The sequence below is a fragment of the Belonocnema kinseyi genome, chromosome 9 (assembly GCF_010883055.1).
Source record: "Belonocnema kinseyi isolate 2016_QV_RU_SX_M_011 chromosome 9, B_treatae_v1, whole genome shotgun sequence".
NCBI lineage: Eukaryota > Metazoa > Arthropoda > Insecta > Hymenoptera > Cynipidae > Belonocnema > Belonocnema kinseyi.
Genome location: NC_046665.1, coordinates 61480093 through 61499090, shown reverse-complemented (window position 1 = coordinate 61499090; position 18998 = coordinate 61480093). Strand labels below are relative to the sequence as shown.

At 29.9% G+C, this 18998-nt stretch overlaps 2 protein-coding genes across 3 annotated transcripts in view; one reads left to right on the top strand and one right to left on the bottom strand.

The window, feature by feature from the left end:
• LOC117180564 (helix-loop-helix protein delilah) overlaps positions 1–8827 on the top strand; it is a 24231-nt gene extending 15404 nt beyond the window's left edge. The window contains exon 4 of the mRNA XM_033373059.1: positions 8155–8827. Coding sequence (XP_033228950.1) covers positions 8155–8567 — 413 coding nt within the window. The 3' untranslated portion in view covers positions 8568–8827. The remainder of the gene's footprint in view (positions 1–8154) is intronic.
• Positions 8828–16080: 7253 nt separating this feature from the next.
• LOC117179639 (RAB6A-GEF complex partner protein 2) overlaps positions 16081–18998 on the bottom strand; it is a 23382-nt gene continuing 20464 nt past the window's right edge. For both annotated transcript variants that reach the window (XM_033371644.1, XM_033371643.1), the window contains one exon: positions 16081–16799. In XM_033371644.1, the coding sequence (XP_033227535.1) occupies positions 16269–16799 (531 nt within the window). In that variant the 3' untranslated portion in view covers positions 16081–16268. The remainder of the gene's footprint in view (positions 16800–18998) is intronic.

The following is an 18998-nucleotide window of genomic DNA, read 5'->3' as shown; positions in this document are numbered from 1 at the left end:
GCCTTGGAGGAGATTATGTTGAGAAATAAAAAAAAAAAATTCTTAAAAACGTTGTTTTTCTTGGTCAGGCCGGAAACTTATCAATCCACCCTCGTATTTCACCAAATTTTCCATTTTTCCTGTTCGGCTCTAATTTTCTTATAATGGGAAGGTCGAACGCGACAAGCCAGCTCATGCCCGCATCACAGGCTATCAAGTTCCCCCCTTAGGTTTACGTATTATGAAAAAAATTTGAGGGTGGCGGCCCTACCGCACCCAGAAAGAGCGAAAAAAGTTTGGGAATCGCTGATATAGTGAACACCATCTGACTGGCTATAAAATATTATCTAATTATAGAAGCTATAAGCTTAGATTTATGCATTTTTCAAAACATATCGAATAAACAATTCACAATTTCATGCAAAGCTCATCCCTGTTTTTATCATTTTTTTATTTATGTTTTAATTAATTAAGAATTAAAATCTGCGTGCGGCAACCTATCGTCTAATATTATTCTTCGAATTGCTCTAGACAGTTTTTAATTTGTAATTTCGTAACACGTGAATAAGCAAAAATAAATATAAATGTGCAGAAAGATAAAAAGCTTTCGAATTCTACGGGAACTTTCAAATGAATTTGAAGGATGAAAATATGCTAGAGAGCCCAGTGTAGGGGCGGTCACTATGTGGTTACTTTCAGACAGTGGTCGGCACGCTCTTTATGGACAGGCAATTGTGTAAACGTTCCATTCACGAGGTCCACTAGGGAGAGATGCTGCAAAAAGTCAGATGACCCTCGATTTTTGAAAGTAGTAAGTAGCTCTTCAAGGAAAAATCTCAACAGCTTATAATAAAGATTATACGAATCTTTAAGGATTTCTGATTAAATGATGTTTTATTAATTATTGTACAAAATTCTCTCCAGAGCTTTTTAATTTATTGCGAAGAAAAATAATATGGTTGGGGAACTATCGATAAACGTAACCCAGAGTTTGCCAAATTTTTACCCCTCCCCCCACATGTAAGAATTCGTTAGAAAGTTGTTTGGATCTTCACCCCCATCTTTTTTCCGCCTATATTACGTAATTTTTCCAATTATTATCAGCCACGTATTATCAAATACAATTTTGCATACTTACTACCAGAGACACCCGAATTACAAAACTCAATTAGAAGTTATGGCAATGAAAAGAAAGGAAAATTAAAACAATATGGAGCGCGCCAGAAAAGGAACTTGGAAAGGAACTCCTTGAAAATTAAAACAGGGAAAAAACTTGTGTCATCTAGAAGAAATTTATTCATCAAAAACTTATTGTTCACCATTTTTTTTAAATCATTATAATATATTGAATTATTTAATATTGATAATGTATTTTCGTGACTTTTCGACATTTAATACGGGTACGTCAAATTTAGAAAAGTAGATCCTCAAATCTGAGGGTATATTTATTGAATAGTGCAAAGTCTGATAAACTTACAAAATTTCGAAAAAAAACTTTGTTTTTACATTAGAATATCTCTTGAAACATTTTAAAAATTTTGAAATCCTTTAAACTTTTTAAAATAAATTCTTTGATATTCCATTGAAATAGCATACAAGCCCCTGAAATCCCGTGAAGTTACGTGAAATCTGATTAAATTCACAAAAATTTCTTGAAATCTTTTTAATCTCCTAAAAATTCCTTGGAATTTGTTTAAATCTCCCAAAATTTCTAAAGTCCTTTAGAGTTTCTTGAAATCTATTGAAATTCTTTGAAAGATTTTTAAATATTCTAAAATGTTTCAAATTCTTTAAAATTTTTCAAATTTGTTAATTTCTTTGCTAATACCTTTTAATATTAAAAATCTCTTCAAATCTTTAAAATGATTCGAAATCTCTCAACTCTTGTGGATAAGCTAATGATAATTCTTGAATCGCTTAAAATATTTGAAGTCATATGAAATTCTTTAAAATCCTAGGAAATTGATTAAAATACCGTATTAAAATCCTTTGAAAAGACTTAAATTCTTATAAATGTGATAACATACGTTAAAATCCCTTGCAACCCCTTCAAATCTTTTTAAATATACGAGATTTTAAAATGTAAATAAAGCCTTCTAAATCTTCCGAAATTGTTCAGAATCTTACAGATTTTGTTAGAATACCTTGCAATATTTAAAAATTCCATAAACACTTTGAAATCCTTTGAAATTAATATCTAGTCCTACAATTGGTCTTCTTTTCTCCTACTGCCCTTTGCCTAATTTCCTCATCATTTCCCCCACGCCCCCTCCCCAACTTTTCCCTAACTTTTCATCCCCTCACATTCCCTATTTCTCCGCCATTTATTTCCCATCGTTCCTCTACTTCTTCTCTCTTATTTCTCCTACTTACCCTCCCCTGATTGCCCCTCCCCTTATTTCTCTCACTTCTCCTACTTTCCCTTCTCTCATTTTCCATCGTTCACCCTACTCTCGTTTCTCTCACTTTCCCTACTTCCCGTCATTCATTTTCCCCCACGTCCCCACCACTCATTTTTCCTAGCTTCTCTTCTTTCCCACCTCATTTCCCCTCACTTCCTCTACTTTCCTCCTACACTTTAAAAAAAGATTTATGTAAAATTAAAAAGTTTCAGAAAATTACATATTGTATCATTGTAAATATCACACACTTCACTGTCTGATTTTACAAAAGTATGTGAAATTACATCCTCTAGCGATGTAAATAAAAGGACCCTCGAACAGCAGTGTAATATTACACACTCGATAAAAATAAAATTACACATTCCCTCGTACGAACTTTACATTCAGAAGGGAAAATTCAGTCACAGCATGTAAAAATACCATGCATCGGTAAAATCACTTTCCTGTGATTGAAAATTACATCGAGATTTTTAACTTTACCAAAGATCTTTAATTTTACCCTGGCGGAAACTGTAAAATTTTCGATTTATAATTAATTTAAAATTTCAAATAATTAATCATATAATATGTGAATACGAGCGTCTCTCGTGCTCGTTGTTTATCGATGCCTTCAACCTTCAATTTTGGAGCATTTTTATTCTTAATGTGAGGAAATTGACAGCTATGTTCAACTTTTTTGACAGCTTTCACACAAAAATAGACCGAATTCGAGCTATTTCTATTTTGCCTTTTACATTTTCTGCTATTGGAACGGAAAACATGCGGTTGTTCCAAACGCATATTTCATATTTTTGTTACGGAATATTTAAACATCAAAAAAATACCCATAGTATCTTATGTGTTTTAGGTAAGTGGTAACGTGTCCGGCTTGTGTTTCTTCAATCTCCATGAAATTCTACGAAGTTTGAGCTTCGAGTTTTCGAAACCTGTCGTCCTGATTTTTTTTATTTTATTTTATTCTTTCACATAATGAATTTTACATTTTCGCGTGTAAAATTATCGGCCGAATTGGAATATCACAACAGATTCGTAAAGTTACTCCGATACACGAGGGTCCTTTTATTTACGTCCACCAGAGATGTAAAATTCAATAGATTTTTTCTACAGTGTATAATTTGTCGTACTTCCTCTACCTTCTCTCAACTAATTTACCCTAACTTTCTTTAATTTCCCTACCCTCATTTCCCCTACTTTCCCTCCTATCGTTTTCCCGTACTTCCTCTAACTTCTCTCAACTAATTTCCCCTAACTTTCTTTAATTTCCCTACCCTCGTTTCCCATCAGTTCCTCTACTTTCCTTCCTATTGTTTTCCCGCACTTCCTTTACCTTCTCTCGACTAACTTCCCCTAACTTTCTCTACTTTCCCTACCCCCGTTTTTCTTCACTTCCTCCACATTCCCTCCTATAATTTTCCCGAGCTTCCTCTACTTTTTCTCCACTTATTTCTCCTAACTTCCCCTCCTTGGGAAAAAGTACAAAGGATGTACAGACACCAGACCGAAACTACAAGTGTTTCTGCACAGGGCTATGAAATCTTGAAAATTAAGAAGAAATCTGGTATGTCCTTAAACATTTTCGGAATGCAGTAGAGATTTTGAAATTAAAAAATATTTTTTAATCTCATTTTGTCAAGCATTTTTGTTTGTGATCTTTACTCTTTATTTAGTAATTGAATAGTGCTATCTCTCTGTGTAATTACTCAAAACGTAGGGCATTGTACACTAATGACTATGTTACCATTGCGAACAATAAAACCAGTCTGTGGCAATGGGACCACGCGGTAGATGTGAAACTATGATGGATTAACTTAAAATTGTTCGTTAGCAATCATCAAGAGTTTTTGGGAGATCCCATAGTAAGATGTTGCAGAAAGATAGGATAGAGAGAGTGATATACCATATACATGCATGGCAGTAGTGGGGATATCGGACAGGAGTCTTTAAAGCAATCGCGAATAGCCGCACAAAAGGGAAACGCGAATAGAAAGTGAAGTTATAGACTATAGAAAGTATGCTCGTAAAAGAGAGACAGAGAGATATTTGTTCGTTCGGTCTGTCCTTTTTTGTAATTCACGCCCGTTCCAAAAAGGTTTCACTTCAAAAATGATCTTTCGGAAAGAAATATTACTTTGAATAATCCTGAGTTTTAGGAGCCAAGGTGTATGATAAAGTTTTAGAAAAAAGTGTTTTAAAAAATCCCATTCTATTTTCATCATGCTCCACATCTGGTGGACATCATGCCGCTGGAAAGTATAATGGACCGAGAAATGGAACAAAAATGCTTACAAAAACGATATTTTTAAATATTTTTTATTTTTTTAATCTCTACTGCATTCCGAAAATGTTGCAAGACATACTAGCATTTCTTCCAATTTTGTTCACCGTATTCTTAGCTCTAGGATCACGAAAAAGTACAGATTTCTGGAAAGTAGGCCTAAATATGGCATTTTTCTTTCAATTCCATGTAACATCTCCAAAAAAAAATAATTTATAACAACTTATCAAACATGATTTTATTCAGAAAACCTTAAAGATTTTTTTTGTCTTTATTAAAATCAGCTAAAATTTTTGTTATTATAGAGTATCCGCCGAAATTAAGAGTTCTCCTTATTTCAAATTTTTTATGGACCTTCCCTTCAAACAAAAGTTTCGTATTGAATTTTTAGACATCTGTCACGTTTGTCTAAAATCGGGTTTTAATTACATTTTCTTTAAGAAACTTTGAAAATCAAGTGAAAAATTGTAGAGAAATGTCCATGAAAAGTTAAGTTTAATTACTGTTGTGAATTTTCTTTTATCTTTATTGTAAGAGGAATTGTTCTGTTTCCCTTTATTTATATTTTGATTTTTGTTCAATATTATGAGTTTTTATTTGATTGTTTGTCTCGGGGTTGTTCTGAGAAAGGGAAATGCTAAGTGGATCAAATGAAGTAGAGTAGCATTTGGGCGATTGCCCGCCGTTTTCGGCGTCCCTCTGGTGTTGTTGGAGGGAGCCCGGCGTATGACATATACCTCCAGTTGCGTGGGGATCGACCCCCTATGGGGGTGGTCGTGGTCCTAGCTTCCGGAACCTATATTTTCTCTAATTTTTCCACAAAAAAAGCTTTTGTTCACATTTTTCACAACCGACCAGGGTGGGGAAGTGAACAGACTATAGGGGTGGTGTTGCTCTGCTGATTCTCTGCCCCCCCCCCTTAGTTAGCTGGAAAATGTACTGCAAGACAACTTTGTATGTCAAGGACAGGACGGCCTTAACTTCGAAAGGTACTGCAAGACAATTTTGTATGTCAAGGGCAGGACAACCTTATCTTGAGAAGGTACTGCAAGACAATGTTGTATGTCGACGGCAGCACGGCCTTACATTTATTATATGCTGTCATGGGGGGGGGGGTCAGAGTTTTCGGTGGATCGCTTACAATCGTTTTAAAAAGTTTCAATTATAAAATAAATCTTCGTAAGGAACAAAAAAAGTACCTAGAGAACTAATTCAGTTTGAAAGTTAATAATTGTTGGTTTATTAATACAAATAATATACTGTAAAGAAAATAATATAACTACAAAAACACTTATGCACAATTTGGAAAGTATGCATCATATAATATAATATAATATGATATAATTTGATGATGATTTTTTAAATAAAAAAAATTAAAATTTTTTGTTCATCAAAATATAAATATTATTAAAATAAACAAATATTATATTGTTTAATAATATTATATTGTTCAAATTCTTTTTCTTTTTGCTTGAAATCTAATTTTTTATATTGAAAATTGTACTATTCTATTGTTAGTTGAAAACTTATCCTCTTTAGTTGAAAATTGACCTGCTTTTTTAAGAATTCGGTTTTCAGATTGTAGATTCTTGATTTTAGTTGAAAATGGTTTGGTCGAAAATTTAACTCTCACACAACAAGATGACACAAAGTCTCATTTACCACAAGGTGGGGTGTCTCCACACCCCAGTCATTTTGAAACACATTACGAATGATTTATGGTATAATATTGTTTCTAAAGTATTTCACAAAATTCTATAATTATTCAAAGGACTTTTTCGATCATTTTTCCTCAATTATAACGAGAAAATTCCATTTTTTAGATTTTTTTTCAGCTATAGGAAACACAAAGGCTATTTACGCAGTCCGTAACACATAATATATTTCATAAAGGATAACAAATGATTAAGTGACTTCTTGCAGTAAGGTTAATAATATTTTGACAAAAAAATGCAGTTTCATAAACATCAGCATAAAAAACAGCATACAAAGATAATTAAAACCACGAAAAAGATACGTATCACACATTCCAAATAGCACAGTAAAAATTCCTATTATCGCTTCTCTAAACATATGTAGCATGGCTTAGTGACCCTCGTCCATTTCCACGTACAGAGGACAACTGAAGAGGAGGCTATTGAGATCCCTACCCTCCTGAGACGCTCTAGGCCTAGTTCATGCGCGAAAATAGGGCCTTGGGGTGTCTAAACACCCTACCTTGTGATGTGAAGATTAACTATTTTCCTGAAAGTTCAAAAGTTTTTACATCAAATACATATTATTCTTTTTCAACTAAAAATTGAACTATGATAAAAAGAGATATTTCGGGTTTCACTCGTGTAAAAAACTACGAATTGTTAGCCGATGTTTCGTGAACATTGCAGTTCACATCTTCAGGGCTGACCTGAAACTGAGGAATCAGGCTTCAGGCAGTGATCCCAGAATATCAGGTCATGATGTTCTTAGGTATACTTTCTACGATGCCTGTGATTGGCCAGAGCGCCCCACCGTGGGGACTGGTCGAACTTGATTGGCCAATCAAATCAAGTTTGGTAAAAAATTTGTCTTTCTTAGTAAAAAATTCATGTGTTTTATTGAAATTTCTTTTCTTTTTCTTGAAAACTTAACGATTTTGTTAAAATTCGTTTTCTTTTTTATTGAAAATTAATTTTACGAATTAAAAATTTAAACTAATCCATTTTCCGTTGAAAACGTATCCTTTTAATTGAAAATGCAACTACTTCGTTGAAAATTGAACTACTTGGTTAAATATTCATTTGAAGTTCTTTAATTTTAGTTGCAAAATGATTTGGTTCAAAACTTAACTATTTTCTGGAAAATTCTGATTTAAAAAAAAATGTTTATGAAAATTTAACTTTTTCATGTTTGGTCAGTTTTTCTTATTGGAAATTCATTTTCTTTTTGCAGAAAATTCATATTAATTAATATGATTGATAATAATTAATAATATTTGCAAATTAATTAATAATTCACTTATAAAAAATTAATGTACATTGATTTGTAAAATTTGTATTTTTTGTTGAGAATTTATCTATTTTGTTAAAAATTCTTCTGTTTTTTTGTTAAAAATCAATGTTTTCAACTGCCAAAGTAACTATTCCATTTCTGATTTTTAATCTACATTTTTTAGTTGAAAATACATCTTTTTTATTCAAAATTCAGTTGTTTTTTGTTTGTAAAAATTATTTTTTTTACTGAAAATTAAACTATTCCATTTTTTTTTTTGTAAATTTATCTACTAATTAACTTATCTAGTCAATACCTTTCACGCGCGTTAATCAAATAACTTGAAAAGGTATTATTAATCCACTGAAAGTTGAATTTTTATATGATGGTTATCTAGGTACCCTGTCCGCGATGTATACTTTGAAGTAGATTTTTATTTAATTCGAAATAAATTCTGAATACACCATTTTCTGTGCACACAAGGGATAAATTATAACTTATTATTAATCGAATAATAATTTTGTTTTTCAGATTACAAAAAGTCAGCGTGTGACCGAGAGAGGACGCGCATGCGGGACATGAACCGGGCTTTTGAGCTTTTGAGGTCGAAACTGCCAATCTGCAAACCACCTGGCAAAAAGCTATCGAAGATCGAGTCTCTGAGACACGCGATAACATACATCAGGCATTTGCAGAGTCTCTTAGAACCTCAATACACGTACGTTCCAAGCATTCCCGAAAGATCTGGTCACTATGGAGCAACGACAGCTAACGCAGCCTTTGAATCACAGCATCCAAATAGATGGGAATCCTTTGCCTACTACCGATACGATTATCATGCTCCTTTTGCATCCCTTCAAGCTCCACCTCCACCTCCTTTGCAGCCGCCTCGTTTGCTACACCATGAACAGGACGACCACTATCGCTATGACACACATTCTTAATATAAGTTCTCTTTCTCTTTCTTGTCTCAACTTAAAATTTAATCAACTGACAGAAATGCTAAAAGAAATGCAGAATACAATTCTAATATATTAATTACCTTATTTACAGTGGTGTATTCGCGGCGGGGCGGGGCCTGGCGCCGCTAGGGTACTCTATTTGAAGTGATAACTTCTTATATGGCAGGTGTAAACTCGAAAGACTGGGTAACGGTGACGGCAAAACTTCCTCTTCTCTATCACTCCTTCTCTTCTCCCACTGACTAACTCTTTCCATATTGCCCCCCCCCCCCTCTCTCTCAATCGCTTCTCCCAAGGACTAACTCTTTCCATATCCCTCCTTCACTATCTCTGCTTTGCTTCTCCCACTGCCTGGCTCTTCCAATCACCATTCTTCGTTATGGCTCCTTCGCTTCTCCCACTCACTAACTCTTTCTATGTTCCTCCCTCTCTATCTCTCTCCTTCACTTCTCCCACTGAATAACTCTTTCCATGTCCCTATCTCACTATTTTTGCTTCGTTTCTCCCACTAACTAACTCTTTCCATCCCCCTCCTTCTCTATATCTGCTTCGCTTCTCACGCTGACTGAATCTTCCGAACCCCCTCCATCTTTATCTCTCCTTCGCTTCTCCCACTACCTGACTCACCTTTTCAATTTACATCATTTAAAGATATCAAATCTGCCGGGCGTCCCACGATGGCTTCATTTTTTTTGTAAGGCCTGGTGGTGCCACGCCACTTTCTTGTCACACGGAAAATTTGTCTGGTTATGGCCCATCCAGAAAGTACGTCACCTATTTTGGGCTATTTCGATGACCTTCCTCTCCCTAAAGTAACATACCCATTGGCTGAAGACGGATTTTAAGTTTATAAATTCTTTTAAATAAAATTATTGCAGATAAACTATTGAATTCAATACGAAAAACTTTAAAATCTTAAGATGTCAAGACAGGGATTTTATAATAGAAAAAAAAACAATTTTCAAACAAACAAAAACAATTATTTTCAACCAAAAAGTTGCATCAACAATCAAATAAATCAACTTTTCAGCAAAACAGAAGAGATTTTCAAAAAATAATTTAAAGATTTAACACTAGATGGGCCGAAGGGTCCAATTTGGATCTTTTTGACATTCAAAACGCTGCTGCCTCCTTAAAATTCCCCCTCCTATGATTGGAAACAAAAAGAAACTTTAAATTGCTTAAAACTGTAAAAATGTGGCTAGAGTCCAATTTGGACCCTCTGGCCTTTCTAGTTATACGATTTTTCCGACCCTTCTAGTGTTAACCAAATGGTAAAATTTTCAAGCTAAGAAAACGAATTTTTTTAAGACAGTTGAAATGTTAACAAAAAAGTTACTTTTTAAACATGGAAAATAAATTTTTAACTAAGAAGGATGACTTTTCTACCACAAAAAATGAAAATTCAATGGAAAAGAATACATTTTAACAACATAGTTGAATTTTCGACAAAAAATTATGAGTTTAATCAAATAGATCAATTTTCCAAAAATAATTACATTTTGAACAAAATAGCTCTGAATTTTTTTAACAAATAGGTAGTTGAATACAAAGGTACATTTTCAATCAAATAGTCACATTTTTAAATAAAAAAGATTGAAATTCAATCAAATCTTTGAATTTTCATGAAAAAAAAAATATATATAAAATAGTTCAGTTTATAACCAGAAACTTAAATTTTCAAAAACAAGATTAATTGTTCACCAAAAAAGACGACTTTTCAACAAAATACATGAATTTTGTATCAGATGGTGGATTTATTAACTTATAAAATATATAGGGTAAAGTTTCATCAAAAAATGGAAGTTATATTTTTTTTTTAAACTCTGATAAAAAAAACTGTAAGCAAAATAACTTTGAACAAAATTAACAAATTTTCGACAAATCTATTAAATTTTCCACCAAAAAGTTAAATTTTTCACCAAACTGAAATTTTTTAGTCAAAAAGATTTATTTTATGCAAAACAGTATAATTTTTAACATAGAAATTCATTGCAAAGCGAATACTTAAATTTTTAAGTATAATTATGAATCTTTAATAACAAATAATTCTTTTTTTCAAAAGTAGGTCAACTTGAAGTCAAATAATTGACGTTTCGACCAAAAAAGATTAATTCCCAACAAAGCGTGCAACAGTTGATATTTAAACAAAACAATTGCATTTTTCACCAAAGATTATACATTTTCATCCAAGAAGATTAAATTTCTACCAAGAAAGACAAATTTTCCGCTAAAAATGATAGATTTTTGACTAAATAGTTAAATTTTTAACTGAAAATATTGTTTCAACCAAAAATGGAATATTATAATTGTCAGTTTAAAACATTAATTATGAACCAAACATGAAATAAAATTTCCTCATAATTGTTAAATTTTTAAACAGAGATAAACTTTTAAATATAAAAAAAAAATAATTTTTATCCAAGCAGTTGAACTTTACATAAAAAAAACATTACTTTTCAACACTATAGTTGTATTTTTAACAAAATAATTATATTTGCAACCAAATAATATAAGTTTTATTCAAAGGAGATGAATTCCAACCCAAAAATAGAGTTGCATTTTCTTAATGGGGTTAAGTTCTAAATATTATCCAAGTTTTTAACGTACCGAAAGTACCGCCAGGCCACATTTTCTTTTAGAACTACATCACTGATTAATTACCTCATCTATTTCTAAGAATCGAAAAGTGAATTCTCAGATCGAATTCTAAATACTATCTAAAATTTCAACTTTTTCTACACTTCCACTACCAAAAAAACTAACCGAATTGAAACCAAAGAATTTAATGGGATTATTGCATCAATTTTGCATAATATATTTTTTCAATACCGCCTAAGATTATACAATTTTTTAGTTAATTCCTAAAATTTGTTTAATACTTCGTTTATGAGCAAAAAAAAACATTAAAAAAAAGTATCGAAACCCCCATTAAAATAACTATGTGTCAGAATGTTTCATCTTCGCGCAACAAATTTAAAAAAATATAGATACTTTTATAAACATTTTAAAAAATCAACTTATTTTTTTTTAACTTTTTGCAAATAATTATATGAATTTTGTGATGCTTTTTCACTAGAAAAAAAATATATTTGAAAATATGCATCAACCCCATTAGCAATAACGAGTCTTGTAAAATTCGCTTTTTATTGCAAATTTATCTGTCTTACAAATAATATACGTTTGAAAGAATGTACATCGCTATAAAGAAGATATTTATGTACAAATTATTTTTCTTTTAACCCTCTCATCTCCATCAGGGTCCCGAATTTGCGGATTCAATTCAATTTTAGGGGCGGCTGAAAATTTTCGAAAAAGAAAATATTAAAAATAAAAAAATTCCCGAAATTTTCAAATAGCTGACAATTTAAAATGCATGATAGTTTATGATATTAGGGAACTGTCGGTAATTGTATTATTCGGAAATTTTTAAATGTTGGCTATTCTCTAGTTTCGAGAAGCTTACATTTTGAATATTTTTTTTTCATTAAGTTTTCAGTGCTGAGAACCACACTTTTCGGGATTTTCCAGGCGTCTCACGAATATTCAAATTCCCGTTGATAAACGATTCCTAAAATAAAAATACTGACATTATAAAATATCCAACACTAAAAAATTGTCGACGTAGAAAAATTTTCGAATTATGAATTCTGGAATTTAAACAATTAAAAAATTGGCAATAAAATTACAAATAGAATACTTCATTTGATAACAATATTTTTGATTCTATGAATGATTTATTTTTAAAACAATATTTTAATTGTTTAGATTCGGGAATTTTCAAATTCATTATTATTATTAACTGTCGGAAATTTTTTAATTTCGAGAATCTTATATTTTCATTTTTAGGAAGTTTCCAGTGCCAGGAATTATTTTTCGGGATTTTTTAGTTTTCCTTCGATTTCTAAAACCCACGTTATTAGAAAATTGCCGACATTATGGAATATCCGACACAAGAAAACTTTTGAATTAAATGCTTTTATTCGATGAACAATATGAACATATTCTTTATTTTATTTATTATTTATTATCAAAACAATATTTAAATTCTTTAGATTATGGAATTGCATAATTCGGAAAAATTCTTGTGTCGAATTTTCAAATTCAGTAATTTTATAAACTATTGGGAATTTTAAAGTGTCAGCAATTTTTTAATTTCGGGAAGATTATATTTCGGATATATTCTTTTTCGGGGATGAGTTATATTTTTTTTTCTTAAATAGTTTGAAAACTATCGATATTTTTTATGAATGATGCCAGGGTGAAAACATTTTCTCAGATGATATTGAAAAAATAGTGCAAATGTTAATAATCTTGAAGTTATTTTAACGGTAGATTTCGAAAGAATCGCACCAAGTTCAAATAAAAATGTTGGAAAAATTTCAACATTTTTTCTACAACAAGAAATATTTTTTGTAAAATATACAGTAATCATGTGATTTCTATCAAATTTATTAACATTATATATTCATTTGATTTTAACTATTATTTCCCTGCAGATGAGATGTCTTTGAATATTCCAAAATTTTTGTTCCAACCTTTTAAAATCTTTATTATATTTCTTTAAAATTTTAAAAATATATTAATAGCTATATTTTTCAATATCTTCTTTAATAAATGACAAAATGCTATTTTTCTAAACAATCGACTTAAAATATGTATACAGTTTCACGATTTCAGTACAATTTTTTTGTTTAGTTTTCACGGATTCAATTAATATGTTTAATTTAGAAAACTTTTTTAAAGTATATTACATGATATTCTTAAATTATAATCACCATCGATTAATTATATAATTAAATAATAGTAAAAAAATAATTCATCATTTCTTGAATTGATCGTTAAAGTCCATGCATTTTAATAAAAATTCAAACCATTTTTATTTTACCTTTTTGTACTAAAAATCCAATGCACATTTATGTAAAATTAGTGCCAAACAAAATAGCTTATTTTTCAAACACAGATGAATTTTTAATTAAAATAAAGAATTTTCAAAAATAAACATTAATTTTTAACAAAAGAGTTAACCTTTCAGCCAAGTAATTAATTTTTCGTTCCAAAAAAGATGAATGCTGAACAAAAAATATAGATGATATTTCTAACAAAAAAATTTAATTTTTAATCAAAAACATTTGAAATCAACCATAAAGGACGCAAAATACATGAACTTTTTTCCTGATTCTTAAATTTTCAATAAAAAAAAATTAAGTTAAGGAAAAAAATCATTTTCAACAAAATATTTGTATATAAATAGTATAATAATAGTAATATAAAGCTACGTTCGCAAATGAAGAATCACTGTTATTCAATCGTATATTGCATTTTAAAAGAAAATAAACACGCTCTCGAAAAAAATCCCTGACTTCAAAAAAAATTAATTCTTCAAAAAAAGATGAATTTTTAAATCATAGTTTAATTTTCAAATAAAAAAATAATTTTTAACAAAATAAGTAAATATTCAACAGAATATTTTAATTAGAACCCCAATTGTTGAATTTTTATCCAATTTAAGCAATGTTCAACCTAGAAAGGTGAATTTTCAAACAAAAAAGATTAAACTTTAATCAAAAACTGATGAATTTTTAATCCGAAAGGTCAAATTTTTAGTCTAAATAAACAAATGTTCAACAAAACAGTTTAAATGCCAACCAAAACAGATTAATTTTTAAGAAAATATTTAAATGGTCAACAAATAGTCACATTTTGGATAAAATGGTCAAATTTTTAAACAAAAAAGTATAAGTGTCAACCAAAAAAGGTCGCCTTTTCAACAACTCAGTTAATTTTTTATGTTAAAAAGTCGAATTTAAAAAAAAAATCTTAACTTTTAACTCCGAAAATGTGAATTTTCATTTTTTAAAGTTAATTTTTAATCAAATAGTTTCATGTATAACTCAAAAAATTAACTGTGAAAGAAAAAAGATGAATTTTCAATAAAATAGTTTAATTTCCACATTACACATGTGAATTTTCAACCAAATCCTGGAATTTTTAATGAGAAAAAAACTGCAATATAACAGTTACAGTTTCAACCCTATACTTAAATTTTTAGGATAAAAAACGAATTTTCTAGAAGAATGTATAAATTTCCGACAAAAAAAACTAATTCTCAACGAAAAATTTCATAGTTGATATTTTAATACAATAAAGACGAATTTTCAACAAAATACATGAATTTTCAAGAATTAATCTTTAATCAAAAGCAGTGGAATAACAAACAAAAAAGACGAAATTTCAATATAAGTTGAATTTTCCACTAAGAAAGATTTTTCTGTCGAGTGAGAAATAAATTGCAGATAAATTGTTGAATCTTCAACAAAATACATTAATTTTCACCCTGATACTTGAATTTTGAAATAAAAACGGAAAATTTTAAACCAAAAATAGAATAATTCAACTATCAATTAAAACAAATCATTGTTATTCAACTTTCTATTGCATTTTTAAAGAAAATAAGCACCAAAGCAAAAGAAACCTGAAAAAAATTCCCTAACAATTCCAGGTTTTCCAGGTAGGGTAGAAACCCTGTTTTCATAGAAAATTCTGATAGCTTGCAGCCTATTTAAGAGCCAAAATTTTGATTCATATAATTCACACTAAAAGAACTTGAGATCGGTTCTGTATAATACATGAACCAATCGTGTTTTCCCCTCGTTGATTCTCGACTAAATAATAAAAAGAAGATAAAGTAGAAAAGAAAATTTTCGATAAAAGAAGAAAATTCCCGATTCTAAATAAGGGTGCCTAGCGATTCTTAGGAACAAAATTTAAGGTCTTTTCCAGGTTTCCCAGATCAAGAAATAAAAATTTTTCAGGTCTCCTTTTTTACATCAAATAATGAAATAAACGTTGGTCATAAATGTAAAAAATGAGCCATTTCATTTTTTATTGGCCAAAAATTTCTAAAGAAAGCCGAATCGTAAATAAACAAATTCTTAATTTTTTGCGAACATGTGTCGTCTTTGTGAAATCTTTGTAAAAGCTTTTGAAATCTATGTGAAGTATTAAAAACCTTAGTGAAAACTTGAAATTTCGGTGAAATCTGTAAGAAATCTTTTGGCATTTTTTCTGAACTGTGAAATCTGTTGTACTGTACCCCTTTACAGATCTTTGAAATCCTTTAAATTAAATTTGGAAATTTTTGAAATATTTTGAAATCATTCAAAATATTATGTAACCTTTTGAAATCTGTTGTATACTCTAAAACCGAGTGGTCAACCCCTCAAAAAATCCGTTGTATAGCCATGGCTTATTCTAATTCTGAAACTGAAATAACATCGAAATTTTGAACTAATAATTTTTGCAATTCCTGAGTTGAATACCTCAACAAAAAGTGCCTTGAAATATCTTTATTTATTCTGTAATAAGCAAATGATAAATTATATCTTGACGAATAAAAAAATGTTCAGCAGAAACATTTTTTCCTAAACAAAATGTTTCTTTTATAATAGGCTGAAAGATTTAAATTACTCTTCGCATTTCGATAAAACTACTGCTTTAAAAGAAAGAAAGAAAAAGAATAATTAAAATTCAAGGTTTTCGTGAAAAAAATCAAGGAGATTTCCAGGTTTTCAAGGTTTCTAAGGTCACTAGACACCCTGTAAATGAAATTTCCGGATTTCCCCCCATTTCTTGCCCCGCCAACACCCTGAACAGCCTCTAAATTAATCAGATCTTTTCAGACTAGATCACTGCACTATATTTGGTCTGCTGGGCAGTATTCGGAGGAGTCGCAGTGGGATGAATATGGAGAGGCAAATCCCAAATCATCGTCTCGACATCGAGGGTTGCAGGTCCTTGCCAATTTGTCGTATTTTCCTTCGGCATTTCGACCAGCTTCGTGGTAGTCACAAATTCAAAATGCAGACGCCATTTGAGTGTCATTAAATCGGTGTTGAAGTCTGGTGTGACGTGAAGTGGAATTGGCAGTACTAGTTGCGAGTACTTCAAGCCTATGCAGACTTCGTGATGTTTGTTGTAACTCACTAAGGCGGGTAACGACGTTTTTCCTCGTCTGTGTTTTTCGGAAACGTGCTCTTCAGATTGCAGGGCAACGGAAACCTGAGCACAAGAGACAGTCGCGTTTGAAAAATCGAAAGTCCCGACAATATCTTCTCCGAGTTTGTATGAATTCTTGAAGAGACAGAAACGAACTACTCGTCCACGTCCGTTTGTTATGTTGTAGAAATTCGGACTCCGTCTGGCAGTCAAATTCTAGAAAATAGAATTCACTAACTCATCAGGATATCTACTCAAATCCTGGAAAAAAATTCCCTGACAATTCCACGGTTTTACCAGATATCAGATTTTTCCAGTTATCACTTTTTATAGTACTATATTAAATTCAATTTAAACTGCTTCAAATTTCTAATTTTACAAGTAAAATAATTTAATTTTTAACAAGATAGATGAATTTTTTACCAAATAGTTACATTTTCAACCACAAAGATTAATTTTCAATAAAAAAACGACTTTTCGACCAAATATATGGAATAGCAAACAAAATAGTTCAATTTTGAAGTGGAAAATATAAGCTTTCAACAAAAAATGAAATCGTTTAATTTTCAGTTTCAAAAAATTAATTTTCCGCAAAAAAAATATTTTTGAAGCAAAGCTGAAATGATGAATATTTAATTGGAATACTTACATTTACAATCAAAAATATTAATTTTCGAACACCATGATTAATTTTCAAAGAAGAAGAATAATTTTATACCAAAAACAAACAAAAAAGATTTTTCAAACAAATACATGAATTTTCAACAAAATAGTTGAATTTCAACTAAAATGATCCATTTTAAACCAAACTGATGAATTTTCAATCAAATACACAAATTTTAAACTAAAAAGATACATTTTCAATAAAAAATTGAATAGCTAAATTTTCAGTTTAAAAAAAAAACAAACTACTTTTTAACAAAAAAAAGTTGAATATTAAGCCAAAAATATGAATTTTCAACCTAGAAGATTACTTTCTACTAAAGAAAACGAATTTTCAACTAAAAATATACTTTTTCATCCAAAGTTACAGTTTTCAGTTTTAAAATAAAATTTTTCTAAATAGTTGCGTTTTCAAATAAACCGATGAAGTTTCAACTGGAATAGTTCAGTTTTAACTCAGAAAAGCTGAAATTACAACTAAAATGATTGATCTTTAACTAGAATTATTACATTTTCAACCAAAAAGATCAGCTTTCAAGCAAGAAGATTAATTTCTATAAAAAAACATGCAATTTCCACTAAACTATATAAATTTTCAACCAAAAATTGAATAGTTAAAATTTTGTTTAAAAATTTATAATTAACCCATGCACATAAATTTTCAACTAAAATTGCGGAATATTCATTTGAAATAGTAACATCTTTTCTTTGAAACAAATTTGAACATTATCAATTATAAAAATAATTTGTCACCCAAAGAAAAAAAGAATTTTCAAACAGAAAGATGAATTTTTATCCAAAAAATTGATTTTTAATTAAAGAGTTTAACTTTCAACCAAATAATCCAATTAATATTCCAAAAAGGATGAATTAATAACGAAAAATGTAGTAATTGATATAACAACCAAAAAAAGAGTGAAATTTCTGATCAAAAACATTTAAATTCAATCAAAAAGACGACTTTTCAATATTAGTTGAATTTTCAATTAGGAAATATTTTTTCGGTCAAGAGACAGAAAAAATGGCAAACAAACTGTTGAATTTTCAATCAAAGAAATAATTGCACAAACAAAAAGGTTAATTTGATACAATTAAAGAACGAATTTTCAACAAAATAGATGAATTTTGAACTAGAAACTTGAATTTTCAACTGAAAACGATCAATTTACAAAAAAAAATATATATATAGTTAAATTTTCACTTACAAAAATTAATTTCAAACAAAAAAAAAAGAATTTTCAATGAAATTGTTAAATACAGTAGTATCAAGCTACTTGTACAAATTCAGAATCGTTTTTATTCAATATTAGATTGCAATTCAAAACAAAAGAGGCCTGTAATATCGATAGAAACACTTATCTATTACAAAATTTAATTCAGGGTGTCTTCTCAAATCCTGGAAAAAATTCCCTGTCAATTCCAGGTTGTTTTCAGGTATTTTCATTTTTTTCAGGTATAATTTACAAAAGTACGGAACCATTCTAATATTTTGCATTTTTTAAAATAATAAACTCGAAATATTTATAGAGTTTCGCAAGTCCATCGATTAATTAAATAATCCAGTAACACTGAAAAGATATTAATTCATTTCTTGAATTTGTGTCTAAATTACCAAACAGTTGAATTTATAATAAATAATATCAATTTTAGGACTTCCGTTTCCGGTATGAAAGTGTAAAGTAGTGGGAATTGTAGATGCTGAGTTTTTCTGATATTGTGGTGAAATTTGAGGTGAGTGGATTGTGGAAGTGT